General features: G+C 41.9%; 1 protein-coding gene across 4 annotated transcripts in view; it reads left to right on the forward strand.

Moving 5' to 3' along the window:
• The window catches only part of SECISBP2 (SECIS binding protein 2), a 61162-nt gene that overhangs the window by 29912 nt on the left and 13834 nt on the right, over positions 1 to 17416 (forward strand). The window contains exons 14-19 of one of the 4 annotated variants that reach the window (XR_014491340.1): positions 413 to 572; positions 7402 to 7622; positions 7805 to 7959; positions 10112 to 10307; positions 13709 to 13873; positions 14570 to 17206. Coding sequence is in view for 1 of the 4 variants with exons in the window: in XM_083353792.1 (XP_083209918.1) it covers positions 413 to 572; positions 7402 to 7622; positions 7805 to 7959; positions 10112 to 10307; positions 13709 to 13818 (842 nt within the window). In the remaining 3 variants the exon portion in view is untranslated. Of the gene's footprint in view, positions 1 to 412; positions 573 to 7401; positions 7623 to 7804; positions 7960 to 10111; positions 10308 to 13708; positions 17207 to 17416 lie in introns of those variants that run through there. The other 3 variants (XR_014491339.1, XM_083353792.1, XR_014491341.1) reach the window with 3 other exon arrangements.

Consider the following 17416-nt stretch of genomic DNA (forward strand, 5'->3'; position numbering starts at 1 on the left):
AAAGAAAAATAAGAATATTTTAGTAATGTTTGGAATATTGCATACTAATTGTTCAGTTTGGCTTTCAGACAAATGGATCGAGCACTCTCCTTCTTGGTATTGATTTTAACTCACTAGTTATAAATATGAAGCAATGCTTTTGAAGGATGGTGATGTGACTATTTTAAATGTTAACTATTTGCTTTGTGTACAAAGATTGCTTAAACTTTAAACAGAAATATGTAAAATGTCGTGTTCTATGGCTATCCTTTCTGTAATCTCTCCTCATGTGGCCTGTCACTTTTCATGCCAGATTAACTTTAATACTTCCTTAATAGATTTAAACTGACCTAAATTAATCAATAATATTTCTAAGGCTTTTCATCTATTAAAATAAAATAACCATTTGTGTATACAACTTCCTTTTACTTAGAAGTTGTAAAAGAAGTTGCAGAGTACCCAGTAATTCTGACCGAGAGTAATTCAGAAGTGGACTTGAGATGTACAGAATTCGGTGGCTCCGTACAAAATCCCATTGCTCCATCACAGTTGAAACCCAGCTTTCCCAAAATCCATAGCCGAAGATTTAGAGAGTAAGTACATTGATACCAGTCATTCAAACCTTGCTTTTGTTATCGGCCTGGGAGCTCTGTGAAGTGAGATGCCTGATGGTAGTTCTGGCACAAAGCTGCAATCTGAATAGAATCCTTACAAGGCCTGTTCAAGAGTTCAACTGAATATGTAAAAACTTCCACACTGGATAGAGAATGAAGATATCATTTCTTAATCTCCCCAACTTGTGTAACGTGAGTGTCTGAAGGAAAGCTCTATTCATACCGATCTGAAATAGTAGTACAGCTTCCCACGCAGTGCAAGATTATGTTTTTTCACTCATGTTCAAACAAGTAACTTCGATTTGAGATTTCCAACTGAACTCCTGAAGATCAGAAAGGGATGGAGCTGCCTCTACGGCCCTGTTCCAAATCCAATTTGACTTCCTCCGTACATTCAGCTACATGCTGGATTAGTAAAATTCTGCAATGACCTTAATTATAAGCAAATTACATGTTAGGATGGAATGATGGATTTGCGCCTTTGCATAAGTTTTTTCCATTGGAAATGTTTAGTTCACAGGAGAAGAAATTGACATTTTTAAACTATCTTATCCTTACATGTACTGATTGGTTCAGATGATGTTAATTAGGTGCCAATTTGATTCAGCCCCTGGTATCAGTAGGGACAAATGTCTTCCATCTTGACTTGTTCCAGATAATAATCTATAGCTTTTCCAATGACATTTCAGTGATATTTTCTACTTTATTCAATGTTGCCAAATGTAGAGGGTTTTTTTTTTCTCCCCCCTCCCCCCAGTCCATCATACCACTTGTCCAAAGTATTCTGTGCTGATTATTAGATTCAAGGGGTACGTTAGAATTTTAGTCCAAAACTGTTTGGTTCTTCTTGCAGTCCACAGCATTCTTAAAATTGTCTCCAAATCTGTAATCCTCATTCTTTCCCTCTTCCTTAATGTCCAGCATTACTTGCTCTACATTTCTGCTGAAGAAAACCATTGCTTATATCTTTCTCCTTCATGATGTTAGTTAAGAAATCAAAGGAACTAGTGCAGACATGTCAAACACAAGGCCCGCGGGCCACAAACGGCCCGCCACATGATTGAATCCGGCCCGCACAACTCTCCCAGAAATTACAAAGGTCCGGCCCCCACCACCTTGGCGCCGGCCCGGCTGAGCACTTGCTCAGTAGGAGGCAAGTGCACGTGGGCTGGTGGAACCCAGCACTATTTGCATCTTATTAGTCTCCTGCGGCTCCAAAAAAAAGTGGAGGAGGAGGAGGTAGGAGGGAGTGAGGTGGGATGCGGGGGGGGGGAGGACGAACAACACCCAGCCGGTGAGGGGGAGAGATGCCCAGGCCAGCCCCAACCTCCGCAAGTGAAAGCAAGGGAGATTGCAATTGGCTCCTGCAATCTCCCTGCGGCCCGGCTTTCTCTTGCAGAAGGCAGGCTGAAGTGGAGCAAGTAATGTGAATCGGCCGATCTCGCGCTCCTAGGATCTCCTCTGCTCGGGTTCAGCTTCACTTGCTACAAGAGAAAGCAGGCTGAAACAAAGCAAGGGAGATTCCCTCGCTCCGTTTCAGCCTGCTTTGTCTTGTAGCAAAAGAAACTGAAACCGAGAAGAGGAGATCGCTGAAGCGCGAGATCGGGCGATTTGCATTCCTTGCTCCGTTTCAGTCTGCCTTCTGCAAGAGAAAGCCGGGCCGCAGGGCTGCCTCCGTAGGTACTGCTCTAACGCGGAGAGGGAAGGACAGAGAGGGAGGGAAGGAAGGAAGAAGGAAGGAAGGAAAGAAGGAAGGGACAATGGGAGAGGGAGGGAGGGAGAGAAAAATAGAGAGAGAGAAGGAGAAAGAAAGAGGGAGGGAAACAGAGAAGGAGGGAGAAATAGAGGGAAAGAGAAAAATAGAGAGGGAGAGAAAGAGGGAGAGAGAGAAGGAGAAAGGGAGGGAAATAGAGGGAGAGAGAAAGAGGGAGAGAAAGAGGGAGAGAGACAAGGAGAAAGAAAGAGGGAGGGAAACAGGAAGAGGAAGAAATAAAGGGAAAGAGAAAAATAGAGAGGGAGAGAAAGAGGGAGAGAGAGAAGCAGAAAGAAAGGGAGGGAAATAGAGGGAGAGAGGGAAAGAGGGAGAGAAAGGGAGAGAGAGAAGGAGAAAGAGGGAGGGAAATAGAGGAAGAGGGAGAAAAAGAGGGAAAGAGGGAGAGAGAGAAGGAGAAAGGGAGGGAAATAGAGGGAGAGAGAAAGAGGGAGAGAAAGAAAGGGAGAGAGACAAGGAGAAAGAAAGAGGGAGGGAAATAGAGGAAGAGGGAGAAATAGAGGGAAAGAGAAAAATAGAGAGGGAGAAGGAGAAAAAGGGAGGGAAACGGAGAGAGAGAAAGGGAGAAATAGAGGGAAAGAGAAAAATAGGGAAAGAAGGAAAGGGAGAGAGAGAAAGAAGGAGAGGAGAAAGAAAGAGGGAGGGGGAGAGAGGGAGAGAAAGAGAAGGAGAGAGAGAAATTAAATTAGTAACATGATTGTTAGGTGAATCTGGTTTCCCCACTAACTTTGCTTCTCAGAAGGTTGCAAAAGGCGATCACATGACCCTGGAACAATATGACCATCATAAATATGAATCGATTGCCAAGCATCCGAATGTAAATCACATGACCCTGGGGATGCTGCAACGGTCATAAGTGTGAAAACTTTTTTAGGGGGGGTTAAGTTTTTGACACGTTGCTTCAAGTGCACCTACCTACAAGGGTAACCCTGGTGTGATTGCTTGATTTGCTGGTATAGTAGAGCTGAGCGCTAAAAACTGTTTTTGCCACCCTGCCTGCCCCTCAGGGGCACTGCTGCCAACTTTCTTTCATTGAGTAAGCTGCGCTGAGTGAGCAGCATTGAGCTGGCCACGCCCACCCGGCCATGCCCACCTGGCCACGCCCTCCCGGCCCCCCGAGGGCAACCGTAATGCTGATGTGGCCCTCAATGAAATTGAGTTTGACACCCCTGAACTAGTGAGTCAGATCTTTGTTCCTTTAACAACCCATTTGATTCAATTAATGAATTTGATTTTAAAAATTTATAAAATTGAGTCTGATTCATTTGACAAATTTTTTGACTTAGACAATCCTAATGGGCAGGCTCCCTTAGGTTCATACCTTGAAGGCTACCTGTATTATCTTTCCTACTTCCTTTAACTTAATTTGCCTCTATTCAATTGATTTCATGTTTACTATTAAGAAGCCCAGCTTGGCTGAAACTTCTCCCGTGATTTTGGTGATCTTTTAAGGATATCTGGACTTTTAAAAATCATTTTCTGTGGTGGGGGGTTTACATCATTTTCTTTTTTTACATTATTGAACTATCTAATCCTTTCCTTTTTGATGTTGCAAGTCTGTGTTATCCTAAATCTTTCTTATTGCCAGAGGCTTTCGCTTTCATCCTTTTGTCTTTTTCCAGCTATCCTGATGCTTGATCTGCAAGTCATTTGAATAATTTCTTTGAAATCTTTGAATTTTACGGGGTCTCTTATCTCTTCTCATCTCTCTTCGGGTTCTCTTTCACATCAGCGTGTTGCATCTGTTCCCTTAACTGAGCTTAAATTCTGAATGTATTTCTCCCGGTAAAACTTTCTTTAGCATTTATTTAACTTTTAAAGTTGAACTTGTATATTTGACATCAATAATTCATGATCTGTTCCACAGTCTTCACCTGGAAGTGAATCTTCACCTGGCTGAACAAATTAATACCTTTTTGATCATCTGTTTCCTATTATAAAGGAGCTCTTATTCTGATGTTGTACATTCAGTGATGTCCATTTTGCTTAGGTTTATTATTTATTTATTTATTGATGGGATTTATATCCCGCCCTATCTCCTGAAGGACTCAGGGCGGCTCACAATAAAACATATAATAAGTACATAAATCAAGATAAAATGAAAATTGAGAACATCAGTGCAATAAAAAATTAGAGAATTTTAAAATGAATTAAAAATACTAAATATAAATTAATTAAAATGCCTGTCAGTCTAGGTCAGCTTGGTGGAACAGGTGTGTTTTGAGGCCGCGGCGAAAGGATTGGAGGTTTTGGGCTATCCGAAGCTCAGGGGGGAGCTGATTCCATAGGGTTGGTGCTCCCACAGAGAAGGCCCTCCCCCTGGGGGTCGCCAGCCGACATTGCCTAGCTGACGGTACCCTGAGGAGGCCTTCTCTGTGTGAGCGTACTGGACGATGGGAATTTGTTCCCGGCAGCAGATGGTCCTGCAAATATCCCGGACCTAAGCCATGTAGGGCTTTAAAGGTAAGTACCAGCACCTTAAATCTCACCCGGAGGGCAACTGGTAGCCAATGCAGCTCACGCAGGAGGGGTGTAATATGGGAGTATCGGGAAGCTCCCATCACAACCCGTGCAGCTGCATTCTGCACCAGCTGAAGCCTCCGGGTGGTCTTCAAGGGCAGCCCCATGTAGAGAGCATTACAGTAATCAATACGGGAGGTAACGAGTGCGTGGGTGACTGTACGTAGGGCATCTCGGTCCAAAAAGGGGCGCAATTGGTATATAAGACGAATCTGGGCAAATGCCCCCCTAGCCACGGTTCCAATGTGATCTTCAAAACTGAGTCGTGAATCTAGGAGGACGCCCAGATTGCGTGCTTTATCAATGGGAGGTAACATCTCTCCTCCTATAGTCAGAGATGGAACCTCTTGGACTAAACGAGATGACGGTATGTACAGCCACTCAGTCTTGGCCGGGTTGAGTCGAAGCCTGTTTTCTCCCATCCAAATCTGTACCGCTTCCAGACAACGGGACATCACATCAAGGGCATCACTGGGTTGGTTCGGGGTGGAGATGAATAGCTGGGTATCATCAGCATATTGATGATATTTCACCCCGAAGCTACGGATGATCTCTCCCAGCGGCTTCATATAGATGTTGAACAGGAGGGGCGAGAGCACCGAACCCTGAGGCACTCCACAATTAAGAGGCCTAGGGCTTGACCTCTGCCCTCCTGCCAACACCGTCTGCGAACGGTCCGAGAGGTAGGAGGAGAACCAACGCAGAACGGTGCCTCCCACTCCCAGCCCCTCAAGACGACGCAGTAAGATACCATGGTCGATGGTATCAAAAGCCGCTGATAGATCTAATAGGACCAGGACAGAAGAATAACCTCTATCTCGGGCCCGCCAGAGATCATTCACCAGCGCGACCAATGCCGTCTCCGTGCTGTGCCCCGGTCTGAAACCCGATTGGTACGGATCTAGATATTCAGCTTCCTCCAGGTTCAAAGGGAGCTGTCGCGCCACCACACTCTCAACGACCTTCGCAAGGAAGCGAAGGTTGGAGACAGGACGGAAGTTGTTTAAAACAGCTGGGTCCAGTGCCGGTTTCTTGAGGAGGGGCCTTACCACCGCCTCTTTCAAGGCAGCAGGGAAGTACCCTTCACTCAGTGAGGCATTGATAACTGCTAGGAGCCAGCCTCGTGTAACCTCCCGAGAAGCATAGACTAGCCAGGAGGGACACGGGTCCAACAAACATGTGGCGGCACTTAGTTTCCCCATGATCTTGTCCACTTCATCCGGAGTCACAGGATCGAACTCTTCCCAGATGTACTTGGCCAACTTCATCGATTTCCTCTCGTTAGATACTGCCCAGTCAGAGTCCAGACCAGCCCGAATCTGAGCAATTTTGTCCACCAGATATTTACTAAATTCCTCAGCCCGTCCATGTAGGGGGTCCTCTCCCGTCTCTTGACTTAAAAGGGAGCGGACCACTCTAAATAGGGCGGCCGGGCGATTATCTGCGGACGCAATGAGGGTGGTGAAGTAGGCGCGCTTTGCCACCCTCATTGCCACAAGATAGGATCTAGAAAAGGATCTTAACTGTGTTCGGTCAGACTCAGACCGACTGGCTCTCCAAATGCTCTCTAGGCCCCTTCTCTGGCGCTTCATCTCCCGCAGGTCCTTGGAGAACCAAGGAGCGAGTCGGGACTTGCGCCGGGTCAGAGGCCGCAAAGGGACAACGCGGTCGAGCGCCTCCGAAGCAGCCTGTTGCCAGGCATTAATTAACTCGACCGGGTTGTGGGAGAGGGAGGTGGGAATCGGTCCAAGCGCCATCTGGAATTTATCTGGGTCCATCAGGCGCCTGGGGCGGAACCACCTGGTCGGTTCCGCTTCCTGACATCGGGGGGTGACGTGACGGAGGCCCAACCGCAGGAGGTAGTGGTCTGTCCATGAAAGGGGTTGTGATGTTGGAGTAACCCCACCCAGCCCATTTAGCCACTGCCCAGAGACAAAAATTAGATCTGGCATGTTTCCTCCCTCGTGAGTTGGGTCCTGAGTAATTTGAGTAAGGTCCATGGCCGTCATGGAGGCCATGAACTCTCGGGCCACTTCTGATGCACTGCCCAGGGAAGGTAGATTAAAGTCTCCCAGTACCATAAGCTTTGGAAATTCGACCGCCAATCCTGAGATGGCGTCAGGTAGCTTGGGTAGAACCGTTGCTGTGCAGCTTGGAGAGAGGTATACCAGAAGTAGACCCAACTGACCACCAGGACCCCACCTTAAGAGGAGGTGCACAGCATATTGGTTTACCATCCCAAATGTTGAATGTCAGAAATCTTAACTACATCAGGGATATAGGTGTGTGTACATAAGGAAAATTTTAAATGAGGACAGTTTGCCTTTATTTTGTATGTATGTTTTTTCCCCACATGTTTCTCTTAAGGCATTTTTACTCAGTGTTTTTGTACTTTTATTTCATGGTATAGAAGTTACTTGTTCTGAACGTAGACTTCTTCGATTAGAGTGGCTAAGAAAGAGACAGAAGGAAGTCGGGCATTTGCTAAAATACTGAAACAATTGGTTCTTTCTTTAGCTACTGTACTCAAGTGCTTAGTAAAGAGGTTGACAGCTGCGTTACAGATCTCCTAAAAGAGTTGGTTCGTTTCCAAGACCGCCTGTATCAGAAAGACCCTGTGAAGGCCAAGACAAAACGCAGAGTCGTTATGGGGCTCAGAGAAGTGTTGAAACACCTAAAGCTGAAGAAGTTGAAATGTGTCATCATTTCTCCAAATTGTGAAAAAAGTCAGTCAAAAGGTAAGGTGTTTTTTTTAACATTAAAAATGTATTTACCTGAAGCAAACAAATCACTTTTGTGATGGAGTTTAGTGAGGCATTGGGGGATACCTCAGGAGAGAAACGAAGAAAAATTAGTTACTTTGTCAGCAAAATTCTTTTTAACAGTTCATTCTTTTAATTTGGTTTTTTTTTAATCACAGGTGGGTTGGATGAGACTCTGCATCTCATAATTGACACTGCATGTGAACAGAATATTCCATTTGTTTTTGCTCTCAATCGCAAAGCTCTAGGGCACTGCATGGGCAAAATTGTGCCTGTTAGTGTGGTGGGAATATTCAGCTACGATGGTGCTCAGGTGAGTTGCGCACGTTGTTTTCTGTTAATATGGATTTGAATTTCAGCTTTTAAAAGTCTTAATTGTTAGTATTGCAACAGCTACTGCTAGCATTTAAAAAGATGCCTGTCGGTAATCCAGGGCATTTTTCTGTGCCCTTAAGTAACTTGGTGCTGGCTCAGGGTTGACTCAGCTTTCCGTCTTTCCAAGGTCTGTAAAATGAGGACCCAGATTGTTGGGGGTAATATGCTGACTCTGCAAACTGCTTAGAGAGGGCTGTAAAGCACTATGAAGCGGTATAAAGTCTAAGCCAGGGGTAGGCAACCTTGGCTCTTTTATGACCCGTGGACTTCAACTCCCAGAATTCCTGAGCCAGCATAAGCTGGCTCAGGAATTCTGGGAGTTGAAGTCCACGAGTCATAAAAGAGCCAAGGTTGCCTACCCCTGGCTCTAAGCACTGTTGCTGTTGCTATTCTGGTGTTAGAGCAATGCAGAATGGCTTGTTCATGATTACTTCTCAGTTACCTGTTGGTTCAGTGCAGATGTCTGCAAGAAGAAAGTTTTTGCCTTCACAGTTACAGGTAACTCTGTTTATTGGATTTATATGCTGCCCATCTCACTCTCGGAAGCAATTCTTTTCAAATAAAAGTTGACTTTCATTGAGTCAGGGCTCTGCACTGAAGACATGGATTGATTAGCAAGCAGGCATTATTGCAGTGAGAAAAGGGTTTTGCCTCAAAGGTGTATATGTCAGATATTCCTTTATAATAATAACTATTGAGTGACATGAAGAAAATTGTGCTTGTGTCTGAAATTTCAGCAAATTACTTCCTCTTTGCTTTCCTGCACACTCCTACACAAATGCCTTTGTGACTGTAGCAGAGTATTATTTCTAACTTGTTTGAAAAAAGAAATCAGTGCACGTTTCCCATGACCCAATTACTCCATATAATTCAAAACATAATATATTACACCTGTAAACAAGACATACTGAATAAAAACATTTTAAGAAAAGATAATTGATTAATCCATGGTTCCTTACAAGAGAAGATATACATATTTCCCAACTGCCCCCAACTTCCCAAAGTCAGAGGAAAACAAATTAATTTTCAATTTAATTTTAGTATCTCCTTCCCACCTTTAGTATCACATGTTCAAATGCCTACTCAATTTGTGTATCTTTGGTGAGGATGAATTATTAAATAACCTAGGGAAATCATTTCAATACCTATGCTAATTGTATGCCTCTAATACAGGGGTGTCAAACTCCCAGCCCACGGGCCGGATACATCATCCGGAAGCCGCGCCCACCCCATTGCCGGCAATGGCAAAACTGTCCCAATACGTTGCACGTCACATGACGTCGCGAGTTTGACATGTCTGCTCTAATACATCTTTCTCTTGCAGTATCCAACAGTGATTGCCATTGTTGATTTATTAGCATCAATTGGTGCAGCATCTGGGCTGTTTATCAAGATGACAAAATCTTTTGCTGCCTAGTTTAACTTTATATTTCTAGATGATGAACTTATTAAAACCATTAGTATAACAAGTTGCCCTTTGTTCTTATAAATAAGCCCCTATTTCTAAATACTATGCAAGTTACTGATAAATCAAGAAACTTCATGGCTTCAGAATTCCTAAGGTTGACTTACCCTGAAACAAAAATAAGCAAACTGGTCTTACTTATCTGTACAGTTTTATTTGTATCATGCTCAGTTCATGTAAATAGTGTTTATTTTCACATACAATTAGGATCTTGACCACAGAGACATGCAGAGGCACTATAATATGGATTGAATTTTTACATAGGTATCATTGCTACAGTTTTTCTACAACAGTGTTTTGGCTTCAGTGTGCTGCACTTATAGATTCTGATTGCTGGCAGATTTTATATAATGTTACTATACGCAATTTCAGTAGGCAGTTCAAGCACTTTAATTTCCTCTGTGTTTTATAAAATGCTATTTTCCAAAATCATTTTTGTAGTCCCTTGTGTTTGGTGTTTTAGCCTTTAAAAAAAAACACCCTTGATTTCCAGATACCATTGAACTTGGGAACACATAACAGCTTGATACTGTTGAGCTGTCTAATCCCTGAACATTGAACTATGCTGTTTTGGGATAATCAGTTATATTATATCAGTGCAAATTTCCCCTTTCTTATAAATTAGGACTACTTTCACAAAATGGTGGAATTGACAATGGAAGCAAGGCTGGCCTACAAGGAGATGATTTCAGCTTTAGAGAAGGAGTCAAGTGAAGAAGTAAAACAAAGTGACTGTACACTCCAAACCCATCAGAAAAAGTATTCTGGACTAGACGTTATAGTGCCCCTTCAAGAGTCTGAAGAGGATGTCCCAAATTACAGTGAGTTTTCAGGGTCTTGGTTTAAATATGTACATTCTTTTCAGTTCATCTGTACATTTTCATTTTTAAGGTGAACAGTTTTTATGATAGCATAGGTACCACAATTCAGTAATTACAGAATGTTCTAGAGAACTCTAGAATGTTCTCTTCTCTCACTACAACCATGCCATTCTTGGAATAATTCAAAGTTTTCAAAAGTAAATTTGTTAAACCCAAAGCTGTTTTAGGAGTCTTAGACGTTGAGTTCCGGGAGAATAGAATGTTCTGGAATATTCTTCAGTTGCAAATTTTGCACATTACTTTGTGGTAGCTGAATATGTCATTTAATTCTTCAAATCCTGATGATGTTAATCTGGGTTTGTTAAAGCTAGCTGCAATTTGTGCTTCAATCTTTAGAGTGATGTCAGCGACTGCCTTTTAAACCAGTCTTGCCTTGAGACTTCTGTAGCAGAATACTAAAGTAGTATAATACCCAAAAATAAATACAGGCAATCCTTGAGGTATGACAGGCCATTTAACGAACGTTCAGAATTACAATGTACACCTCAAAAGCTAAATATGAATCTGTTTCAGAGTTACAAATTCTGCAGCCATTCACCCTTATGACCGTCCACAGAGACGCTGCAGCAAATCCCCCCCCCCCAATTTCTCTCCCATTCTGCCCAGCCAGGTCCTCGGAGGTGCTGGGCCTGCTTTGCCAACATACTGGGTACCATGCACTCCTCCCCATCCCCACTCCCCTGTCACTCTTTGCTTATCTTTCGATGAGCTCAGGAAGTCAGGGTAGAGAAGGCCGCTACCTCGTTCGGCCACGTGGCACAATCAAGAAGATGAAATCCAGTCACTTTTGCCTCCGTTGTAATCCTTGTCTTGCCAGCCAGCATAAACCACTAGAATTTCTTCTTTGCTCCGCCAGTGCTAGCTTTACACTAGTGGCACCAGCCAGCATTAATCAGTAGGATTTCTTCTTAGTGCTGTCAGCTCTAACTTTTACTTTAGTCTTGCACTGGTAGCGCTAAGAAGAGATGGTAGTGATTTAAGCTGGCCAGAGAGGAAAGGCTTGCATAGAATCAATATATGCACGTTTTCTTAGCGCCACCAGTGCTAGCTTTACGCTACTCTTAATGCTGGTAGAGCAAAGAATAAATCCCATCTCTTTTGCTCCCATGGCAATCCTTTCCTCCCCAGCCAGGGTAAATTACTACTGATTTATGCTAGCTGGGGAGGAAAGGCTTGCAAGGAACCAAAATAGGTGCAATTTCTTCTTAGCGCCATTAGGGTACAGCTAGCACTGGCAGAGCTAAGAAGAAATTCTAGTGGTTTATGCTGGCTGGAGAGGGAAGGATTACAACAGAGGCAAAAGTGACTGGATTTTATCTTCTTGATTGTGCCACGTGGCCGAACGAGGGAGCGGCCTTCTCTACCCTGACTTCCTGAGCTCGTCAAAAGATAAGCAAAGAGTGACAGGGGAGTGGGGATGGGGAAGAGTGCATGGTACCCAGTATGTTGGCAAAGCAGGCCCAGTGCCTCTGAGGACCTGGCTGGGCAGAATGGGAGAGAAATGGGGGGGGGGTTGCTGCAGCGTCTCTGGACGGTCATAAGGGTGAATGGCTGCAGGGGTGCTGCAGAATTTGTAACTCTGAAACAGATTCATATTTAGCTTTCGAGGTGTGCATTGTAACTCTGAATGTTTGTTAAATGGCCTGTCATACCGCAAACAGTGATGGGCTGGAGTATGGAGGAGGCCCATAGGGCTTTGGGGAAACCAAGGGGCAGGAGGCAGAGCATGGGGTATCTTAAGAGGGTGGAGGAGGCCTCCTGGGAGTGCCTGGGCCTGCACTAGGCCTCCCTCGGTTTCTCCCATCCCTGACTCACCCCATGCTCTACCTAATGACCTAATGAATGCATTGGGGAAACCAGGGGCAGGGAGGTTATTAGGTATTTCATTTAATGTAGTCCTTGATGTCCGGCATGAATGGGCAGGCTCCATTACTCTCATAAGTCAAGGACTATCTGTACTACAGATATCCAGAATGGAGACTGCCTCTTTAGGAGAAACCAAGCAAAACCACATTTACCTTGTTGATTTCATTTGTGATAGAATGTGTATTTAAAGTTGAATACCCTTCTCAGAGTTATGTTTGGTATCACTTATAAGAAAAGATTGAATCAGTGCTCTAGATTCTTCCACCACCGTACTTGTTTTATTTCTTCATTTCTGATAGCAGTGATTCTTCTGAACCCAGGCCATATTGTGCTGTACTGACCAAGAAATATGTTAATACAAGGGTCTCCAGCCTCTGGTCCACAGCCTGTTAGGAACTGGGCCTTGCAAGCAGCAGGAAAGCAAGCGAAGCGAGCGTATGCATGGGCTCTAGGTTGCATGCAAAACCATTCCCCACCCACCCTCTCAGGTCCATGAAAAAAATTGTCTTTCACAAAACTGGTCCCTGATGCCAGAAAGGTTGGAACTGCTGTATTAATATATTAGATAGGACAGATTAGCAACTATTTTTTATAGGATGATGTGTTGCTCTTTACTTCCTTCAAGAATTCTTGTGCCTGAAGTATTGAACCATTCAACTAATACCTGAATGCCGGCAAAGAGTGTTTTCTAGTTTTTATTCTTCATGTTCTAGTTATTGGTGCCATCAGCAGCTTTTTGTGGTATTTGTATAGTGTTCCACTTTTGCTAATTAAGTCATCTTCCTTGTGTCAAGTTCAACTTCTGATGATTCTATGGAAGCATTAATCTAGATTTCATACAACATTATAGCAGTGGCTTTTGTGATTTTTGTTGTTGTTGTTGTCTTCCCATTCTAGCCCTGCTGATCCTTTTCAGATAAACCTATCCAACCCTGCTTTTTGAGATCATCCAAAGTTGTCTAAATTCTGCCACCCGTTTGGGCACTTTATCTGATAAATTGTCTCAAATGATGGATTAATTAGAATCTTATTGGGAACATGGATGGCCTACAAGCTGTCTTACATAGCTTTTAAAGTGATAATTAAAAATATTATTTTAACCAAACTGTTATTTAGCATATAGTCGATGTTCTTAATAAATGAAAACACTCATTTCATAAAAAATAGCCCTATTATAATGGATTGTTATTTATAGTTTCCTTCATTAGAAAACTATCATTTTATTTATGAATGGTTATGCGTATTTTTGTGAGCCTGGATCGATACAAGACCTGCAAGATTTGAGTAGGAAATAGTTACTAGTTAGCTACCCTGAGGAACCATTTTTCCAACTTTAGTATTCTCAAAAGCATAGTAATACATGCCTTCCTGCCTTTTGTGTTATAGCCTTTGTAAGAACTAGAGTCCATAATTGTTGTTCATATGCCTTTGCCCAGAGGAAAATCTTTTTGTGTTTTGTTTGTTTGCACCTCTAGTTAAGATCTGGAAGCAAAAGCTTGAAGAGGAATATAATCCTTACGTTCTGGAGCTGGAAAAACTGTCAACCTCTGGCATGTTGCCCTTGGGTGTTGAGGAGCCTCAGTAAATCAAGACTACCTTCTTTGGCATTATTGACTTTTACTTTATGTCTCTGTGTTTGTGTGAGTGTATATAGATTTGTAAATAGCGAATTATCTAAATTTAATTATCTGTAACATAGGATATAAAACCCACGGTTGAATTTCTGAGATAATTTAATGCCAAAGAATTCAGAGCCGTTAACTTCCCTTCGAGGGTAGACTCAGCGAAAGTGCTTGGCTCATCCAAATGGAATACAGAATGAGTCAGGAATTGAATCTGGTTTGTTTGTATTTTCATATAGCAATACTGTAAAGAAATCACCTTTAGCTGAATGCCAGACTGTTAACTCTGCTCTGTATAAGCACAGAGTCTCCAATCACTGTTCTCATAATTTCCTATAATTATATCACTTAAGTCTGGATTGATACAAATGAGCTGCATTATCCTTGTAAGTGGTATCTTTTTCTCTGTGTGATAGCTGTGCATAAAATAGTAATATGAGATGAAAAAAGAGAAGGGAACACCCTTGATTTTTCTCCCAGACATTATTGTAAATATATATAAAATATGCTAACACATAATGATTGTTTGGATATATGCAAATTAGCAAAACAAAAATGCAATACTGCCACCTGGTTTATTTTGTGATGGAGCAATTTGGTGTAGGTCATGGGTGTGTAATTAAAAGATGGTAGAAGCAAAGTGGAATTATTAAATACATAGAGAATAATCATTAATTTATTGGTACTGTATTTTCCTATTCTGTCCCATTATAGAACTTTTGAAGGACCGTGTACAGCCTTGGAGTCTACAAATATATTTATTGCTAATATCCTGAATGGGGTCCTCTCAACTGTCAACTAAACCTTCAACAGTTTGTTAAATATTGATGGTAGATTACAGTCATGTGTGGCAGGGTGGCCTAGTGGTGAAGATGCTGATGTCAAGGGGAAGTGTAACTTCATATGTAAAACTAATTGGTGAATGTGATTTATGACGTGTAATTAGGGGAGGGAGATTGTGCAGGATATGACTTATCAAGGAGAGGAGAGGTCAGATTCTGGCATCCCTCCATGAGTGCGGATGTTTCATTTCATTACTAAGACTTTTTAGATAGATAATGCGTGCAATTTGTTTGAACTGTCTCATTTAGCGGAACGATGACATCTGATCTCCCAATCCTAGGTAGAAGCAGATATTTCTCCTAGGGTGCAAAGAAAAAAAAATCTGCTGTAAACTTCACGTGCTGTTAGGAAGAGCGTACAACCAGTAAAATGCTCAGCTCCATCGCCCTGACTCTACTCCAGATTAAGGGATTACAGGTTTGTAAAAGGGAGTTTGGTGGTATAGTCATAGATACAGAAAAGGTTTGTCATAAGATAGCTTACTTTTTTGTATACAAAGTAATTTCTCTGTTAATGACTATCTTTAGAAAGTTAGCAGGATTCTGTTGTACAGAAAGAGGGCAGCAGTGCAAGACGAGAAGCAGGCGATGTGAAATGACTTGAGTTTACTAAGCATTCTTTTCTACTGTTTTGCTCATATATCCATGATAAAGGCACAGTTCAATTTAGCAGAGAGAAAAAATGTAAAGGGTCATTGTGTGAGCAGCTGCCGGTTGCATGAAGGGAGCTTTGCACCTGTGCATGTTCTCACCCGCCACTTGCGTAGCCCGGTTCCAAACAGGTCACACACCGGTAGTGGGCTGCAGCTCAGCAGTTGAGGACCTCTGTCTTAAAAATCCAGTCTCTTGTATTAGCTTTCCAGACCCCAAGTAAACTTAGAAGCTGGAGAGAAGTTAGCCTGATCTATCGGCATAACTTTTTTTTTTCTCCAATGGAGCCAGAAGTTTGGTTTTAACCAGAAGAACCAATTGTGTGGGAGTTCGACACCCCTTGCTCAGAAGGTTTAGCCATTCTTATTTTTGCCAGAGGGATATGGAGGATAATTCTATTTTGGGCCACTTTATGATAAGCTTTCCAATATTTCTGTGTCTTGAGACAACTGAATAATTGTACAACTGTAAAACAACTTCGTTTGCAGTATGCCTCTTATATTGCAAAAAATGTTTGCACTAAAATAACATCGGGTATTGATGCTATTACTGGCCAGTTTCACAGAGAAAATGCTGCTTTTCTTATGTACTTCTTTGTGTGCCTTTTAAAAAGTGGAAATTTTCACTGTAATTTTCATAACATTCCAGTCATACTTGCGATTTCCAAATCCTATTTGCTCCTTTATTAGTGATTACATTCGATAAGTACTGATAAGGGAATTTGGTTAAAGTTTTTATATCTTCCTTCAACAAAAACTGATACAATAAAAATCTTCCTTCATTATTAGTGCAGGTTATTGGGGCAAGTTGTCTTTTGCCAAGGAATGCACTTAACATTTTTTAAAAACAGTGGGGTTTTTTTTCATTGTTCATCAAATTTTGAAAACATATCTTTCTTACTTAAAAAGTTGTCAGGTTTTTAGTAAGAAGTTTTATGTTTTAATGTGCCTGAAACTGCACCACTAATTTTGAACAATTGTGGTTGGAAGATATTCTGGTGGATGCAAAAAAAAAAAAAGAGAATTGGAGAGCATCTGTAAGCTACCTCGATCTATAATAAAATATCTTAAAAGTCATTGCTGTGTTATAACACTGGAGATAGCATAAGATAGTTCGAACTGTGATTCTTTGTAATATTTTTCTAGTCAGCAACACTTTCTACATTTCCTAGCAAATGAAAGCTATGATTTCTGGCATTATTTAAGGTAGTTTTCTATTCTATAGCAAGAAGTTGTGAATTGTCATTGGGTTCTCTGTATATTGAAATACACAGTTTTGAAGATAGAATGGGGGAACAGGAAAACCCTTCGTCTAAGCATGGGTCCAGAATGGGGCCAGCATGTGTGCCTCAAGGATTTGGTAAGATTACGGATAATTGGGAATGATGTAATTTACCTTGTGGCATCACTATGAATTTCTCCATATTCTGTAAGAATTCTGTGAATTCTGCTAACAGAAATTTAAAACCCAGGGAAGCCGATTTCATCTTGTTTGACTTGAGTGGATGACTTGATTTAATATGTGGTTGTATTCTACACATCCATAGAAGACTGATCACACAGTATGTTTTAGCAACTCTTCTACCAGGTTTCCAAGCGACGTTTGTAAACTGAAGCAAAGTGTTTTGCATGTGAATTAGCGTAACTTAGCTCTGAGCAAGATAATTGTGCAATTTTAGCTAGTCATACTCCATCTTCACCTTTAGGTATAGTGTGGTTGTGGCAGTTACAGAGTTTTCATTTACTTTTGTCAAAATATATATTTAATTGTTAAAAGAAAACTGTTTTGTATTACTTGATTCAGCAGATCAATCATTTTAGGCTTCAGAATGACAACATGGTTATAAAAATCCACTTGACTTGAAGAAATAATTGAATGTTTCAGAAGTTATTTGCAGGCATAATCCATTTTCCTCAAAGGGTTCCACAGGCAAGTAACCAGACTAAACTGAAAGAGCTACCTTGCCTGAATTATATTAATAAATATATAGTGCAGTGAAATTCCATGTACTTTACAGTTAGCCCAGCTGGAATTGTTGTTTTGAATAGGCAAAAACCGAAGTCATTGG

This window comes from Vipera ursinii (genome assembly GCF_947247035.1).
Source record: "Vipera ursinii genome assembly, chromosome: 2".
Taxonomy (NCBI): domain Eukaryota; kingdom Metazoa; phylum Chordata; class Lepidosauria; order Squamata; family Viperidae; genus Vipera; species Vipera ursinii.